Below are 18413 nucleotides of genomic sequence, written 5' to 3'. Positions count from 1 at the left end.
AGACCCCAGCCTCACCAGAAAAGGGAATGCATTTTTTACAGCATTGCATGCTGATTGAGAAACAGATGAAGTGGCACAGTATCCTGGGGGTCACCCATTTTGAAGGTGTCACCCTCAGCTGGGTAGATGAGGGCTAGACTAGTAAGTAATAAAGTAATAATTGTCAGAATTGCAATAATAACAACTGCCAGTTAAACAATAACATGAATTTAAATTAATACAGGGCAGAATTTTCTCTTTGACGTGCAGGGGCGGGCCCCGCATGCCGACGTGTTAAATGACGTGCGGTGACGTCGGGTGTGCGTCTCGACATCACTGCGTGTCATTCCGATCTTTCGTTCAGCAGGCGCGCGCTGGAGGTGGTTGTGCGCACGCTGAACTGTCAAAGGCCTGTTAAGGCCATTAATACAGCAATTAAACTAATTGACAGGGCTGCCAGTCCAACCGCCCGCACCCGCTCCCAATTAGCCCGCCTGACAGGCAGAAGATTCTGCCCACAGGATTAAACAGGAACATTGTCCCAGCTTCCTACTCGACTGTTTTATATTACATTTTTTGTAGGAGCTGTACATAACAAGATTAAATTAAATAAATCAAATAAACAAACCTCTTTTTTTCTTCTTCAATTTTCTCTCGAAGATCAGCTTCTAAGTGGTCTGGTTCAGTGACATCTCCTGGCTCACTGGTCACACCTGGTGAGATATTGTACAAAGAAATATTGAAGTGCAGTAGAAAGGATCATTTACTGAAATCCTTTAGTGCAATTTATTTGCTGCAAGCACACAAGTTCTCAGCCATGTTGTCCCAGCATGACAAAAAGAAATTTAGCACCAATGACAGAAGTCACCTTCTGTTTTCTTGGGGTAGGAATTCCTCGAGTCACCAAGTGAATGTGTGAAGACTTCTGCCAAATCATAACTGGGCTCTTTCGGAATATGCTACTGATTTTGATGAAAATTGCAATCAAAGGAGAGCTTCCTTTTGCGTGTTTTTACAATGTAGCTAACACACAATGACAAAAGGATATTGTCCAATGGTGTCAGCTATAGTTCAGTAGTAGTGCTCTGAGTAGCTGTACAGACTTGAGCACATAATCTCGGCTGAGACTCCAGTGCAGTACTGAGGGAGTGCTGCCCACTCAGGTGGACTTAGAAGCTCGTATGGCACTGTTTGAAGAAAAGTAGGGGAATTTTTTTTCAATTCATTCATGGGATGTGGGCTTTGCTGGCTCGGCCAGCTTTTATTGCCCAACCCTAGTTGCCCTTGAGAAGGTGGTGATGAGCTGCCTTCTTGAACCACTGCAGTCCATGTGGTAACAGCGCCATTAGGAAGGGAGTTCCAGGATTTTGACCCAGCGACAGTGAAGGAATGGCAATATATTTCCAAGTCAGGACGGTGAGTGACTTGGAAGGGAGCTTCTAGGTGGTGGTGTTCCCATCTATCTGCTGTCCTTGTCCTTCTAGATGGTGGTGGTCATGGGTTTGGAAGGTGCTGTCAAAGGAGCCTTGGTGAATTCCTGCAGTGCACCTTGTAGATGGTACACACTGCTGCTACTGTATGTTGATGGTGGAGGGAGTGAATGTTTGTGGATGTGGTGCCAATCAAGTGGGCTGCTTTGTCCTGGATGGTGTCAAGCTTCTTCAGTGTTGTAGGAGCTGCACTCATCCAGGCAAGTGGGGAGTATTCCATCACACTCCTGACTTGTACCTTATAGGTTGTGGACAGGCTTTGGTGAGTCAGGAGGTGGGTTACTCGTCGCATGATTCCTAACCTCTGACCTGCTCTTGTAGCCACAGTATTTACACGGCTTTTCCAGTTCAGTTTCTGATCAATGGACCCTCTTTTCTTCTTCTTTCCATTTCCCACTCTACAAATGTGTCAAACAGGATGTTGATAGTGGGGGATTCAGTGATGGTAATGCCATTGAACATCAAGGGGCAATGGTTGGATTCTCTCTTGTTGGAGATGGTCATTGCCTGACAGTTATGTGACGCGAATGTTGTTTGCCACTTGTCAGCCCAAGCCTGGATATTGTCCAGGTCTTCCTACATTTGGACACAGACTGCTTCAGTATCTGAGGATTCGTGAATGGTGCTGAGCATCGTACAATCATCAGCGAACATCCTCACCTCTGACCTTATGTTGGAAGGAAGGTCATTGATGAAGCAGCTGAAGATGGTTGGGCCGAGGACACTACCCTGAGGAACTCCTGCAATGATGTCCTGGAGCTGAGATGACTGACCTCCAACAACTATTCTCACTGCTATTCTGGCCAATATTTATCCCTCAACAAAACCTAAAACAGCTGATCTGGACATTCCTTGCTGGAGATTGCCATGTATGAATTGGCTGTCAATTTCAACTTTACATCAGTGATTATCCTTCATGAAGTACTTAATTTTCTGTAAAGCGCTTTGGGACATCCTGAGGTTATGAATACACTATTTCAGTGCAAGTCTTTGTTCACAAAGTAATTAATACACAGAAACTAGAGAATGGGAGCAGGGCAGGATGTTAACACAAAAGATGTTTCCTCTTGTGGGTGAGTCCAGAACCAGGGCCACTGTTTTAAAATTAGGGGTCACCCTTATAGGTCAGAGATGAGGAGAAATGATTTCTTCCAGAGGGTTATGACTTTGGAACTCTCTGCCTCAGAAGGCGGTGGAGGTGGGGGTCACTGAATATTTTTGGGCAGAGGTACATAGATTCTGAACATAGAGCTGAAATCCCAAGGTGAGGTGAGAGTGACATCAAGGCCGCATTTGACAGAGTGTGGCATCAAGAAGCCTTAGTAAACCTGGAGTCAATGAGAATCAGGGGGAAAACTCCCCTCTGGTTGGAGTCATACCTAGCACAAAGGAAGATGGTTGTGGTTGTTGGAGGTCAGTCACCTCAGCTCCAGGAGATCACTGTTCGAGTTCTTCAGGGTAGTGTCCTCAGCCCAACCATCTTCAGCTTCCTTCCATCGTAAGGTCAGAAGTGGGAATGTTCGCTGATGATTGCATGATGTTCAGCACCATTCACGACTCCTCAGATACTGAAGCAGTCCATGTCCAAATGCAGCAAGATCTGGACAATAACCAGGCTTGGGCTGACAAGTAGCAAGTAACATTCGCGCCACACAAATGTCAGGCAATGACCCTCTCCAACAAGAGAGAATCCAACCATCACTCCTTGATGTTCAATGGCATTACCACCACTGAATTCCCCACTATCAACATCCTGTGGATTACCATTAACCAGAAAGTGAACTGGACTAGCCATATAAATACTGTGAATACAAGATCAGGTCAGAGGCTAGGAATCATGCAACGAGTAACCCACCTCCTGACTCCCCAAAGCCTGTTCACCATCTACGAGGCACAAGTCAGGAGTGTGATGGAATACTCCCCACTTGCCTGGATGAGGGCAGCTCCAACAACACTCAAGAAGCTTGACACCATCCAGGACGAAGCAGCCCGCATGATTTGCACCACATCCACAAACATTCACTCCCTCCACCATCAACGCATAGTGGCAGCAATGCGTACCATCTACAAGATGCACTGGAGAAACTCACCAAGCCTCCTTAGACAGCACCTTCCAAACCCACAACCACTAGAATCCAGAAGGACAAGGACAGCAGATAGATGGGAACACCACCATCTGGAAATACCCCTCCAAGCCACTCACCATCCTGACTTGAAAATATATCGCCGTTCCTTCACTGTTGCAGGGTCAAAATCTTGGAACTCCTTCCCTAACAGCATTGTGGGTCTACACCACATGGGCTGCAGCAGCTCAAGAAAGCTGCTCACTACTGCCTTCTCAAGGGCAATTAGGGATGGGCAATAAATGCTGACCTAGCCAGCGACGTCCACATTCCATGAATGAATTTAAAAAACTCTTGTTAGGCAAGGGCATCAAAGGTTATCGGGGTAGATGGGAATGTAGAACTTAAAACACAAACAGATTAGCCATGATCTTATTGAATGTCAGAGCAGGCTCGAGGGGCCGAATGGCCTACTTCTGCTCCTTTGTCGTATGTCTGTAGAAGAAGGGATACAGCTAACGGATAAACAAAAAAATCCACGTTAGTGAGGAGAGACGGGAAATGGGTAATATAATTTGCATTAAAAGAGCTTCTCCTCCACGTACATGTTGCCTTTAAAGGATTACTGAATGAAACAGAAGTTGTAAAAAAGCAGCAACTGGATCTCCATTCTGATTTGATAATTAACATTTTGAACAGTCCTAAAGTTCCGAGAATTCCATGGCTGAGTTAAAGCAATAGCAGATCATTTATGTTTAGACAACAAAACAAATGTTGTTATGGTTACTTAGAAGTTCAAATTGCTGCATTCTGCATGCAGCATGGAGACAGCAAATATAATCTGCCTGGAGAACATAACCCCACATGGTATTTTTACTTTGGGCAATTGTAGGCAATTAAGGTTCTTGCTGCTAAAATGTGCATACTTTATTAATTGTTTCCATCCATCTATAACTCCGATCAAATGTTAACATGGCTGAAATTTCAAACAGCCAAAAAACAGAGAACTCCTTGAAAGAGATTTTGTAATGGTATATTGCGCGTGTTGTGGTTTACACTTGATGGTTTAAGGGAATCACATGCCTTTGCTTGAATTACTTTAAACTGCTAGTGCATATGCCTTTTTTTCCAGTTTACAGTATATTTTACATCATACGAGTCAGTTTTTAAGCCTTTTTACCTCTCCCTTCACTTGTTCTTCACAAGCTTTATGTTGCTGTTCTCGTTTCTTAGCGCATTGGTTTCCATGAAAGAGGTTTCTGTCTCTCTCCCAGCTGGTTATCTTATTCTTAACCTTAATCTCTTCCAATCTGCTTCTCCCTTTTGCTTGGATTCTGTCTGGCTGCCTCCAGGTATTGTTATATCTACTTGTTCTCTTTTTTTGTATGTTTTTTCAGAAAGTATATTGTCATAATCATCTAGTTTCATGGGTTTATATTAATATTTTAGAGGTAACTCTTAGTTTTGGGGAGATTAAATTTGGATGGGAAAGATAATTAACTTGCTGCAATTTCTTTAGAAATTGCCAGAACAACTCAAGTAACAGCAATCAAGGGGTGACCTATGTTTAGTTACTACGGTCAGGGTTGGAAGTGAGAAAGCTTGAACAATGGATGACCTGTCTCTGAGTTTGATAGAGCTACAAGGTCTACACCTACCTCAATAAAAGATTTAACTTATATATGTAGTTCCCAGATCAAATAAGCTGAAAGCACCTTTGTTAACACTGGGGTTCGTTGTGGAACCAGAGAGTCTGGAGAGAAGGCCGTTAACTCCATTAGAAATATAAAATTACAAGGTTGTTTTGAAGGTAAAATATAGTTAATTTACATTTCTGTTTGGATCATTTCAAGTATGTCACAGTGCCTTGGAGATGGCCTGCGGAGATTAGGGAGGTTTCTTTGTTTAATTTATGTGTGTGTGTTTCTGCTCGCAGAAGCAGTGGTAGTTGCAGCTTTGGGTCTTCCGTAGTTTGCAACTAAGTCGAAGGAGCAAAGAACATAGGCCAGGCCTGCAACTCAAAACGAGAAAACACTAATTTTTATCATTCACAGCGTGGGATGCAGGTGGGAGCTCGAGCTCAGTTTGGAGACAGAGTTCATGAGGGAAATAGAGGCTGGACGATTTGCCTAGCTTGGAGCTATTAGAAACCAGGAGTGCCTCTAATATTCTGCTTAAGGCACTGCGTAGGAAATGAGATTGAAGATCCAGCTCAAGCTGAAAAGTCCCAGGCCTTACAAGGCTGCTGTGGAAAAATTTGGAGTTGATCCCAAGAAAGTGGAGGACCTTCAAGAATCAGATAAGTAGCCAAAGACTTTCTGGGGGCGACTCACAAAGGAAAAGGGAAGGTTGAGTTGACCATTTTAGATTAAGGTATCTGTGGTTGTGTTTTATTGTGCTTTTCAACGTAAGGTATAAGTTGTTATGAAGATATGTTATATCAAATATTAATTTATAATGTCATCGGCTGGACATCACTTTGAAAAGAACACTTTTGCTAAGCAAAGGACACTGGCCTGCAACAGCTACTATGTTGCATTTGCAAAGACCACAAGCCGCTTTATGGAGAAACGGAGTCTATGGAGCTCTCAAAAACAGTCGCTAAAATAAGCCAGATTGGAACAGTCAGGGAGACTGTGACAGGGGCAACTGTCTGACTGGATTTCTCTGAAACCTCTCTCATCAAAGCTGAAACATTGTGATTTGAAACCCACCAGATGACCCCCTTGCTGAAAACCGAGTGTTCTTAAAAGAGGATTCTGAATCAACACCACTGTCTCCAAGAGAAAAGAGAATCAACTAGCCACAACTGTTCCAGTGGGAAACCTAAGTACCAGTAGCTACTGTGGAAAGTGATCCTTCAGCAGTAAACACGCATCCGGACAATCCGTGAATATTTTTTTCTCTGACTTTACTTTTTACTTGGCCAAGTTTTAGGATCTGATACTTTGCAGAGTTTTTTTTTGCATGCTTGGGGGAGATGGTTGTGTGTGAGTAGTGGACATTTTTGTACATTTTAAACCTTTTATTAATAATTTCTGCATCTTTACCTGAGTGAGTTTCAGCAATAAAACTAACTGTTTACTTAATAACTTAGGGAACCTGGCTGGCTTATTTCTTACACTGAGCTATATACAGCCAAGAGCATATTAAATTGGCAATATCAAATCTTTTTAAAAATTCAAACTGTTATAACCAACCCAGAAGTGGGACAAAGGGAGGAGTCAATTTACCTCTCCTAACCTGGGGAGGGTTTAAACTAGAGTGGCAGGGGGATGGGAACCTGAACGGGGAGATGCAAGAGAAGGAAACAAAGATAGGAAAAAAGACAGAAAGTAGAAAACAAAAGTGGAAGGCAGAGGAAATGAGGGCTACTAGCAACAAATGGGGCCATAGTACAAAAAAGGTGTGTAAAAATGTTAAAAAGACAAGTCTAAAGGCACTGTATTCGAATGCAGGGAGCAATTGCAATAAGGTAGACAAATTAACAATGCAAATAGATGTAAACAGGTATGATATGATGGCGATTACAGAACATGGCTACAAAATGGCTAAGGATGAAACTGAATATTCAAGGGTATTCGATATTTAGGATGGACAGGCAAAAAGCAAAAGGAGGTGAGGTGGAGTTGTTAGTTAAGGATGAAATCGGTGCAATCGTGAGACAGGATACTGGCTCAGAAAATCTAGATGTAGAATCAGTCTGGGTGGAGCTAAGAAGCAACAAGGGGCGGAAAACATTAGTGGGAGTTGTCCATTGGCCTCCAAATAGTAGTGATAAGGTAGGGGATGCATTGAACAGGAAATTAGAGATGTGTGTAACAAGTGTACTACAGCTGGGAATAGGAGCTGGAAAGGGTGTCCTCTGCAGACACCATCGCCAGGAAGCAGTCTGGGAAGAGTATCCTCTGCAGTCACTGTCGCCGAGTGAAAAAACACAAAGAGTGACATCAAAGGAAAACCGTAAGTTAATTGGCTGGTAAGTAACTGCTAGTTTGAACTACCTATTCTAAGTGATTTCAGGTTAAAGGTGATTACTGGGGCCCAGGATCGGAGGCCGAACACTTCAGCTTCAACTCAGCAGAGAGAGCAAGTTCCAGTTGATTTTATAAAGTGTATTTTGAATCTTTATTTTAGCTTGCTTTCAGATTAAAGGCAAATAGGAGAAATATTTTACAGATTGATAAACTAAAGACCAGTAGGAAATTTAAAAACAAATTGAAAAACTAATTAAATAAAATAGAGATGCAGGGCCAGGCAATGTGTTGTAGCTGCATGATGTGGAAGCTGGTGGACCCCATTGTGGTTCCTAGTGACCACATCTGTAGCAAAAGTTGGTTTCCCGAGGAACTCCAGCTCAGATTTGATGAGCTGGAGTCTGAGCTTCGGACACTGCGACACCTCAGGGAGGGGGAGAGTTACCTGGACGCCGTGTTTCAGGAGACAGTCACACCCCTTAGATTAACTACCTTAAATTCGGCCGGTGGTCAGGGACAGGAGGGTGTGACTATGAGTGAGGCAGGAAGAGGGATCCAGGAAGTAGCACTGCAGGAGCCTCAGCCCTTGCCCTTACCCAACAGGTTCGAGATTCTTGCGCCCTGTGTGGATGAGAGCGGGGACTGTAAGGAGGATGAGCAAACTGACCATAGCACCATGGTACAGGGAGCCATTCAAGTTGGGGGAGAAAAGAGAAATATAGTTGTAATCGGGGATAGTATAATTAGGGGAATAGATACTGTTCTCTGCAGCCAGGATGGAGAGTCCCAAAGGCTGTGTTGCCTACCTGGTGCCAGGGTTAAGGATATCTCATCTGGGCTGCAAAGGAACTTGGAGTGGGAGGGTAAAGATCCAGTTGTCGTGGTCCACGTATGTACCGATGATATAGGTGGAACAAGGAAAGAGGTTGTGCTGAGGGAATACGAGCAGCTAGGGGCTAAATTACAAAGCAGAACCAAAAAGGTAATAATCTCCACATTACTACCTAAGCCACAAGCTAATTGGCACAGGGTCAATAAGATTAAAGAGGTAAATGCGTGGCTCAAAGATTGGTGTGGGAGAAATGGGTTTGAATTCATGGGACATTGGCATCAGTACAGGGGAAAGAGGGAGCTATTCCGTTCGGACGTGCTCCACTTGAATCATGCTGGGACCAGTGTCCTGGCGAATCGCATAACTAGGGCTGTAGATAGGGCTTTAAACTAAATAGTCGGGGGGAGGGGGTTCAGTTGCATGGAAATGTAAAAAAATCAAAGTTTAAGGAGAGGGTAAGTGCAGATTAGTGGAGCAGGTTAGTGACGAGGCTCATTGTTACCAAAAAGTGAAAGGAAGGGACAGAGTGTGTGAACGCCATATTGCACCAAATAATCATATAAGAGTAGGGAAAATTGACAATAGGGCAAACTTAAAGGCTTTGTATCTGAATGCACGTAGCATTCGGAATAAAACTAATGAGTTAACAGCGCAAATAGAGATAAATAGGTATGATTTGGTGACGATTACTGAGACGTGGTTACAGGGAGAACAGGTTTGGGAGTTGAATATCCAAGGGTACTCAGTGTTTCGGAAGGATAGGCAGGAAGGAAAAGGAGGTGGTGTAGCTTTGTTTGTAAAGGAAGAGATCAGTGCTATCGTGAGGGATTATATAGGCACTGGAGAGCAAGACGTAGAGTCAGTCTGGGTAGAACTAAGAAATAGCAAGGGAAATAAGTCCCTGGTGGGAATAATCTATAGGTCCCCAAACAGTAGTTCAGCAGTAGGGCACAGTATAAACCAGGAAATACTGGGAGTATGTAAGAAAGGCATCGCAATAATTATGGGTGATTTTAATATGCATATAGACTGGACTAATCAAATTGGCAAGGGTAGCCTCGAGGGAGAGTTCATAGAGTGTTTCTTGGAGCAATATGTTGTGGAACCAACCAGGGAGCAGGCTATTCTGGATTTGGTTTTGTGTAATGAGATGGGATTAATTAACGAACTCATAGTAAAGGATCCTCTAGGGAAGAGTGATCATAGCATGCTAGAATTTAAGTTCAGTTTGAGAGCGAGAAACTTGAGTCCCACACTAGTGTTCTGGAGTTAAACTAAGGTAACTACATAGGCATAAGGGCAGATTTGGCTCCAGTGGACTGGGCAGGAAGACGACAAGGTATAACAGTGGCAGATACTTAAGGAGATATTCAATTCCTCCCAAGTAAAATAGATTCCAAAGAGGAAGAAAGATGGTAAGAGGGGGAAAAAGCATCCAAGACTAAGCAAGGAAGTTAAAGATAACATAAAGACAAAAACTAAGGCATACCAAATTGCAAAGGTCAGTGGCAGGCTGGAAGATTGGGAAACTTTTAAAGATCAACAAAGGGTTACTAAAAAAAAAATAATAAAAAGAGCAAAGGTAAATTATGAAAGAAAACTAGCGCAAAATGTAAAAACTAAGAGCAAAATCTTCTACAAGTATATAAAAGGAAAGCAAGTAGCTAAAGTGAATGTTGGTCCCTTGGAGGATGAGACTGGGGAGTGGGGAACGCAGAAATGGCAGAGACGCTTAATCAATATTTTGCCTCAGTTTTCATGGTGGAGGGCACTAGTACCACTCCAATAGTAACAGGCAGTGCAGAGGGTATATAGAAGGAGGAACTTAGAACAATCACCATCACTAGAGAAAAAGTACTGAGCAAACTATTGGGATTAAAAGGTGACAAGTTCCCAGGACCTGATGACCTACATCCTAGGGTCTTAAAGGAAGTGGCAACGGGGATAATGAATCCACTGTCTACAATATTTCAAAATTTCCTGGATTCTGGACAGGTTCCAGTGGATTGGAAAAATGCTAATATAATGCCCATATTCAAAAAGGTGAGGGAGGCAGAAAGTAGGAAACTATAGACCAGTTAATTTAATGTCTGTCGTTGGGAAATTGTTGAAATCCATTATTAAGGAAGTAGTGATGGGGTATTTGGAAAGTTAAAATGCAATCCATCAGAGTCAGCGTGCTTTTATGAACAGTAAATCGTGTTTGACTAATTTGCTATAGTTCTTTGAAGATGTAACAAGCAAATTGGATAATGGGGATCCTGTAGATGTAGTATATCTGGACTTCCAGAAAGCCTTTGATAAGGTGCCACACAAGAAATTAATACACAAGATAAGATCACACGGAGTTGGGGTAATATATTAGCTTGGATAGAGGATTGGCTAACCAACAGAAAGCAGAGAGTCAGGATAAATGGGTCTTTTTCTGGATGGCAAGCTGTAACTAGTGGGGTGCCACAGGGTTCGGTCCTTGGGCCCCAAATGTTTACAATCTGTATTAATGACTTGGATTCCGGGATAGAAGGTACTATAGCTAAATTTGCAGATGACACCAAAATAGGTTGGAAAGTAAGTTGCAATGAAGAAATAAGAAATTTACAAATGGTTATGGACAGGTTAGGTGAATGGGCCAAAATTTGGCAGATGGAGTTTGTTGTGGATAAGTGTGAGGTTATCCATTTTGGTTGGAAGAATAAAAAGGCGGCTTATGATTTAAATGGAGAGAAACTTCAGAATGCTTCAGTGCAGAGGGATCTGGGTGTCCTTGTGCATGAATCGTTGAAAGCTAGTATGCAGGTACAGTAGGTAATAAGGAAGGCAAATGGAATTTTGGCTAAAGGAATAGAGTATAAAAATAGGGAAGTGTTGTTGCAACTGTACAAGGCATTGGTGAGACTGCACTTGGAGTACTGTGCACAGTTTTGGTCCCTTTACTTGAGGAAGGATTGGAGGCGGTTCAGAGGAGGTTCACTAGATTGATTCCAGAGATGCGGGGCTTGTCTTATGAGGAGAGATTGAGCAGTTTAGGCCTATACTTGCCAGAGTTTAGAAGGATGAGAGGAGATCTAATTGAGGTATATAAGATGCTAAAGGGGATAGACAAAGTAGACGTGGAGCGGATGTTTCCCCTTGTGGGGCATTCTAGAATGAGAGGCCATAGTTTTAGGCTAAGGGGTGGTAAATTTAAATCAGAGATGAGGAGGAATTACTTTTCTCAAAGGATCGTGAATCTGTGGAATTCACTACCTCAGAGTGCAGTGGATGCTGGGACGCTGAATAAATTTAAGGAGATGGACAGATTTTTAATTAGTCACGGGTTGAAAGGTTATAAGGGGAGGGTGGGAAATTGGAGTTGAGGCCGAAATTAGATCAGCCATGATTGTATTGAATGGCGGGGCAGGCTCGAGGGGCTAAATTGCCTACTCCTGCTCCTAATTCATATGTACAGTAATCATGGAGGACTTTAATCTACATATAGACTGGGCAAACAAAATTAGCAATAATACTGTGGTGGACAAATTCCTGGAGTGTGTATGAGATGGTTTTGTTGACCAGTACGTCGAGGAACCAACTAAGGAACAGGCTAGAACAAAAACAGAATTACTTGGAAAAACTCAGCAGGTCTGGCAGTATCGGCGGAGAAGAAAAGAGTTGACGTTTCGAGTCCTCATGACCCTTCAAGAGAACTGAGTAATATTAGGAGAGGGGAGAAATATAAGCTGGTTTAAGGTGGGGGGAGAGAAGTTGGTGGGGGGGGGGGTGGGGGTTGTAGGGACAAGCAAGCAATGATAGGAGCAGATAATCAAAAGATGTCACAAAGGAACAAAGAGGTGTTGAAGGTGGTGATATTATCTAAACGAATGTGCTAATTAAGAATGGATGGCAGGACACTCAAGGTACAGCTCTAGTGGGGGAGGGGTGGAAAGACTAACAGGGCATTAAAGGTATAGATTTTAAAATAATGGAAATAGGTGGGAAAAGAAAAATCTATATAAATTATTGGAAAAAAAAGGGAGGGGGAAGAAACGGAAAGGGGGTGGGGATGGAGGAGGGAGTTCAAGATCTAAAGTTGTTGAATTCAATATTCAGTTCGGAAGGCTGTAAAGTGCCTAGTCGGAAGATGAGGTGCTGTTTCTCCAGTTTGCGTTGGGCTTCACTGGAACAATGCAGCAAGCCAAGGACAGACATGTGGGTAAGAGAGCAGGGTGGAGTGTTAAAATGGCAAGCGACAGGGAGGTTTGGGTCTTTCCTGTGGACAGACCGCAGGTGTTCTGCAAAGCGGTCGCCCAGTTTACCTTTCGTCTCTCCAATGTAGAGGAGACCGCATTGGGAGCAACGAATGCAGTAGACTAAGTTAGGGGAAATGCAAGTGAAATGCTGCTTCACTTGAAAGGAGTGTTTGGGCCCTTGGACGGTGAGGAGAGAGGAAGTGAAGGGGCAGGTGTTGCATCTTTTGCGTGGGCATAGGGAGGTGCCATAGGTGGGAGTTGAGGAGTAGGGGGTGATGGAGGAGTGGACCAGGGTGTCCTGGAGGGAACGATCCCTACGGAATGCCGCCGTGTGGGGGGGGTGGGGGGGGGTGTGTGTGTGTGTGTGTGTGTGAAGGGAAGATGTGTTTGGTGGTGGCATCATGCTGGAGTTGGCGGAAATAGCGGAGGATGATCCTTTGAATACGGAGGCTGGTGGGGTGATAAGTGAGGACAAGGGGGACCCTATCATGTTTCTGGGAGGGAGGAGAAGGCGTGAACAGGCTAGATTTGGTATTGTGCAATGAGAAGGGATTAATTAATAATCTTGTTGTGAGAGATCCTTTAGGGAACAGTGACCATAACATGATAGAATTTTTCATTAGGATGGAATGTGAAATAATCCGATCTGAAACTAGGGTCCTAAATCTAAACAAAGGAAACTACGAAAGTATGAGGCGTGAGTTGGGTTAGATAGATTGGGGAACTTCATTTAAAGGAATGAAGGTGGATACATAATGGCTGATATTTAAGGAACTAATGCATGCATTACAACAGTTACACATTCATTTCTGGTGCAAAAAGCACAACAGGAAAAGTGGCCCAACCTTGGCTAACAAAAGAAATTAAGGATAGTATCAGATCCAAAGAGGAGTCATATAAAGTTGCTAGAAAATGTAGTAAACCGGAGGATTGAGAGCAGTTTAGAATTCAGCAAAGGCAGACCAAGAGGTGGATTAAGAGGGGTATGAGAGTAAACTTGCAAGGAACATAAAAGCGGACTGTAAAAGTTTCTATAAGTATATAAAAAGAAAAAGATTTGTGAAGATAAATATAGGTCCCTTACAGTCCAATACAGGAGAATTTATAATAGAGAACAAAGAAATGGCAGAGCAGTTAAACAACTGCTTTAGTTCTGTCATCATGGAAGAAGACACAAATAACTTCCCAGAAATCCTAAGGACCAAGGATCTCGTGAGGAGGAGGAATTGAAGGAAATCAGTATTACTGAAAAAACAGTGCTAGAGGAATTAATGGGGCTGAAAGCCGATAAACCCCCAGGGACTGATGATCTACATCCCAGGGCGCTAAAGGAGGTGGCCATGGAAATAATGGATATGTTGGTTGTCATCTTCTAAAATTCTCTAGATTCTGGAACAGTCCTGACAGATTGGAGGGTAGCAAATATAACCCCACTATTTAAAAAAAGAGGGAGGGAGAAAACAGAATTACAGACTGGTTAGCCAAACCTCAGTAGTAAGGAAAATGTTAGAGTATTTTATAAAGGATGTGATAACAGGACACTTGAAAAATATCAACGGCATTAGGCAAAGTCAACACAGATTTATGAAAGGGAAATCACGTTTGACAAACCCACTGGAGTTTTTTGAGGATGTAACTAGTGATGTGGTGTATTTGGATTTTCAGAAAGCTTTTGATAAAGTCCCACATAAGAGGTTACTGTATAAACTTAAAGCACATGAGATTGGGGATAATATATTGGCATGGATTGAGAATTGGTTAGCAGACAGGAAACATAGAGTGCGAATAAATAGGTCTTTTTTGGAGTGGCAGGCGGTGACTAGTGGGGTACCACAGAGATCAGTGCTCGGGCCCCAGCTATTCACAATATATTTCAATGATTTGGATGAGGGAACCAAATTTAATATATGCAAGTATGTTGACGATGTTAAACTTGGTGGGAATGTGATTGGTGAGGAGGTTGTTGAGAGGCTTCAAGGCCATTTAGACAAGTTGAATGAGTCACAGAATTATAGAATTGTTATGACGCAGAAGGAGGCCATTCAGCCCATTGTGTCTGCACCGGCTCTCCAACTGAGCATTATGACTTAGTGCCATTCTCCTGCCTTTTCCAAGTAACCCTGCACATTGTTTCTATTTAAATAATCATCTAATGCCTCGATTGAACCTGCCTCCACTACACTTACAGGCAGTGCATTTCACTCCCGAACCACTTGCTGCGTGAAAAATTTTTTTCTCACATCACATCTGCTTCTTTTGCAAATCACTTTAAATCTGTGCTCTCATTCTTGATCCTTTTATGAACGGGAACATTTTCTCCCTATCTGCTATATCCAGCCCCCTCATGATTTTGAACACCTCTATAAAATCTCATCTTAGCCTTCTCCTCTCCAAGGAGAACAGTCCCAACCTCTCTAATCTACCTTTGTTACTCAAGTTTCTCATCCCTGGGACCATTCTTGTAAACCTCTTCTGCATTCTCTCCAAAGTGTTCACATCCTTCCTTTAGTGTGGCACCCAAAACTGTACACTAAACTCCAGTTGAGGTCTAACTAGTGTCCTATTTAAATTCAGCTTAACTGTCTTACTCTTGTACTCTATGCCCCTATGAATAAAGCCCAGGATACTGTATGCTTTATTAACTGCTCTCTCCATCTGTCCTGCCACCTTCAATGATCTATGCACACATACACCCAGGTCCCTTTGCTCCTGCACACCCTGAAGAATTGTACCCCTTACTTTATATTGCCTCTGCATGTTCTTCCTACCAAAATGCTTCACCTCACACTTCTCCACATTGAACTTCATCTGCCACCTATCTGCCCACTCCACCAACTTGTCCATGTCCTTTTGAAATTTTATACTGTCCTCCTCACAGTTTACAATGCTTCCAAGTTTCGTATCATCCACAAACTTTGAAATTGTCCCCTGCACACCAAGATCTAGATCATTTATATATCAGGAGAAGCATGGGTTCCAATACCAGCCTCTGGGGAACTCCACTACACACCTTCCTCCAGCCCAAAAAATATCCATTGACTATTACCCTCTGTTTCCTATTACTCAGCCAATTTTGTATCCACATTGCTACTGCCCCTTTTATTCCATGAGCTATAACTTTTCTCACAAGTCTGTTGTGTGGCACTGTACCAAGTGTCTTTTGAAACTCCATGTACACCACATCAACAGCATCACCACATTCATCTACCCTCTCTGTTACCTCTTCAAAAAACTGCAGCATGTTCGTTAAATACAATTTTCCCTTTAGAAATCCATGCTGCCTCTTCCTAATCAACCCACAATTATCTCTAGAAGCTTCCCCACCACTGAAGTTAAACTGACTGGTTTGTGATTGCTGGGCTTATCCTTACAACCTTTTTCAAACAAGGGCGTAATGTTTGCAATTCTCCAGTCCTCTAGCACCTCCTCTGAGTCTTGGGAAGGCTGAAAGATTATGGGCAGTGCCTCTGCAATTTCCACTCTCACTTCCTTCAACATCCTTGGATGCATCTCATCTGGTCGCAGTGCCTTGTCAACTTTAAGTACAGGCAGCTTATCCAACACTTCTTTCTTATCAATTTTGAACCCTTCTGGTGTCAGTTTCCTCCTCTATCACCGTGGCCTGGGTAGCATCTGCTTCCTTGATAAAGACAGATGCAAAGTATTCATTAAACACCTTAGCTATGCCCCCTGCCTTCATGTGTAAGTCCCCTTTTTGGTCCCTAATTGGCCCTACTCCTCCTCTTACTATTTGTGTGCCAATAAAAGACTTTGGGATTCCCCTTTGTATTGGCTGCCAGTCTTTTCTCATAATCCCTCTTAGTTTCTTTTATTTGCTCTTTCACCTCCCCTTTGAACCTTCTGTATTCCGTTTGGTTCTCAATTGTATTTTCTACCTGACACCTGTCATAAGCACACTTTTTCTTCTTTATCTTAATTTCTACCTCCTTTTTCATCCAGGGAGCTCTGAATTTGTTTTCCCCACCTTTCCCTTTTGAGGGAATATACCTTGACTGCCTGAATCATTTCTTCTTCGAAGATAGCCCATTGTTCAGCGACAGTTTTTCCTGCCAACCTTTGGTTCCAGTCTACCGGCCCAGCTCCATTTTTGCCCCATTGACGTTGGGTCTCGCCCAAGTTAATTATTCTTATTCTGGATTGCACATTATCCTTTTCTGCCATCATCTTAAACCTTATGATACAATGATCACTGTCTCCTAAATGTTCCCCCACCGACACTTGATCTACTTGGCCACCTCATTTCCAAGAACCAGGTCCAACAATGCATCCTTTCTTGTTGGACTGTACACATACTGCTGTAATAAATTCTCCTGAACACAATCTAGGAACTCTTGCCCTCTCCACCCTTTACACTACCTCTGTCCCAGTCTATATTCGGGTAATTAAAGTCCCCCATTACAACTACTCTATAAAGTTTGCATCTTTCTGTAATATCCCTGCAGATTTGTTCCTCTACATCCTTCCCACTAGCTGGCAGTCTATAGACTACACCTTAGCTCTAGCTAAATTGATTCTGTCCTTGAACCCTCTGGGATATCCTCTTTCTCCAGCACTGCAGTGTTCTCCTTAGCCAATACTACCACCACTCCTCCTTTGTTTCCTTTCCTATCTTTTCTGAATACCTTGTACCCAGGAATATTTAACACCCAGTCCTGCCCTTCCTTGAGACAGGTCTCTGTTATCGCCACAACATCATATTTCCACATGGCAATCTGTGCTTGTAACTCCACAATCTTATTTACTATACTCCGTGCATTCACAGACATGCACAGTAACCCTGATTTAGATTTCATGACTTTCTCCCTTACTCTAACTCTACCCACTAACTTACTATTCTCTATACTAGTGCTATCTGTCTTTCCCATTATTTTGTGCACTCTGGTATTCCTCTCTAATATTCTCTACTTGTTCCCACACCCCTGCCAAGTTAGTTTAAAGCCCTCCAACAGCACTCGTAAAACGCCATGCGAGGAACTCAGTCCCGGCTCTGTTGAGGTGCAACCCGTCCAGCTTGTACAGGCGCCATCTTCCCCAGAGTCAGTCCCAGTGTCCCAGGAATCTAAACTCCTCCCTCCTGCACTATCTTTCCAGCCAAACATTCATCTGCCTTATGCTCCTATTCCTGTACTCACTTGCACATGGCACTGGGAGTAATCCAGAGATTACTACATTTGAGGTCCTGCTTGCTAAACTTTTGACCTAGCTCCTAAATTCTGACCACAGGACCATATCCCCCTTCCTACCTAAGTTATTGGTGCCAATGTGGATCATGGCCTCTGGCTGATCACCATCCCCCAGAAGGATGTCCTGCAGCCACTAGATGACATCCTTGACTCTGGCACCAGGGAACAACATACCATCCTGGAGTCACAGCTACGGTCGGAGAAACGCCTGTCTGTTCCCTAACTAATGAATCCCCTTTCACTATTGCTCTTCCTTTCTTCTTCCTCCCCTCCTGTACAGCTGAGCTGCTTGTGGTGCCACAAACATGGCTCTGACTGCACTTCTCTGAAGAACCAGCCCCCTCACCAGCTTCCAAAACGGAAAACTGATTGGTGAGTGGGACCACAGGGAGCTCCTGCACTACCTGCCTAGTTCTCCTGGACTGCTTGGTGGTCACCCATACCCTTTCTGTCTCCAGGCTCCTTAGCTGCAGTGTAACCACCTCTCTGAATGTGATATCCACATAGCTCTCAGCCTCGCAGATGTGCTAGTGACTCCAGCTGCCGCTCGAGCTCCGAAACCCAGGGCTCTGGGTTCTGCAGCCAGCAGCAATTCACAGAATCACACAGTGAAGGTGAGGCCATTCGGCCCATCGAGTC

The 18413-nt window shown here is 43.4% G+C and overlaps 1 protein-coding gene across 1 annotated transcript in view; it reads right to left on the bottom strand.

The window, feature by feature from the left end:
* The window catches only part of kif6 (kinesin family member 6), a 664853-nt gene that overhangs the window by 96273 nt on the left and 550167 nt on the right, over nucleotides 1-18413 (bottom strand). The window contains exon 17 of the mRNA XM_078542714.1: nucleotides 608-692. Within this exon, the coding sequence (XP_078398840.1) occupies nucleotides 608-692 (85 nt within the window). The remainder of the gene's footprint in view (nucleotides 1-607; nucleotides 693-18413) is intronic.

The sequence above is a fragment of the Cetorhinus maximus genome, chromosome 5 (genome assembly GCF_964194155.1).
Source record: "Cetorhinus maximus chromosome 5, sCetMax3.hap1.1, whole genome shotgun sequence".
Lineage (NCBI taxonomy): Eukaryota > Metazoa > Chordata > Chondrichthyes > Lamniformes > Cetorhinidae > Cetorhinus > Cetorhinus maximus.
Note: the sequence above shows the minus strand (reverse complement) of the source record. Positions and strands in the feature narration are given on the sequence as shown.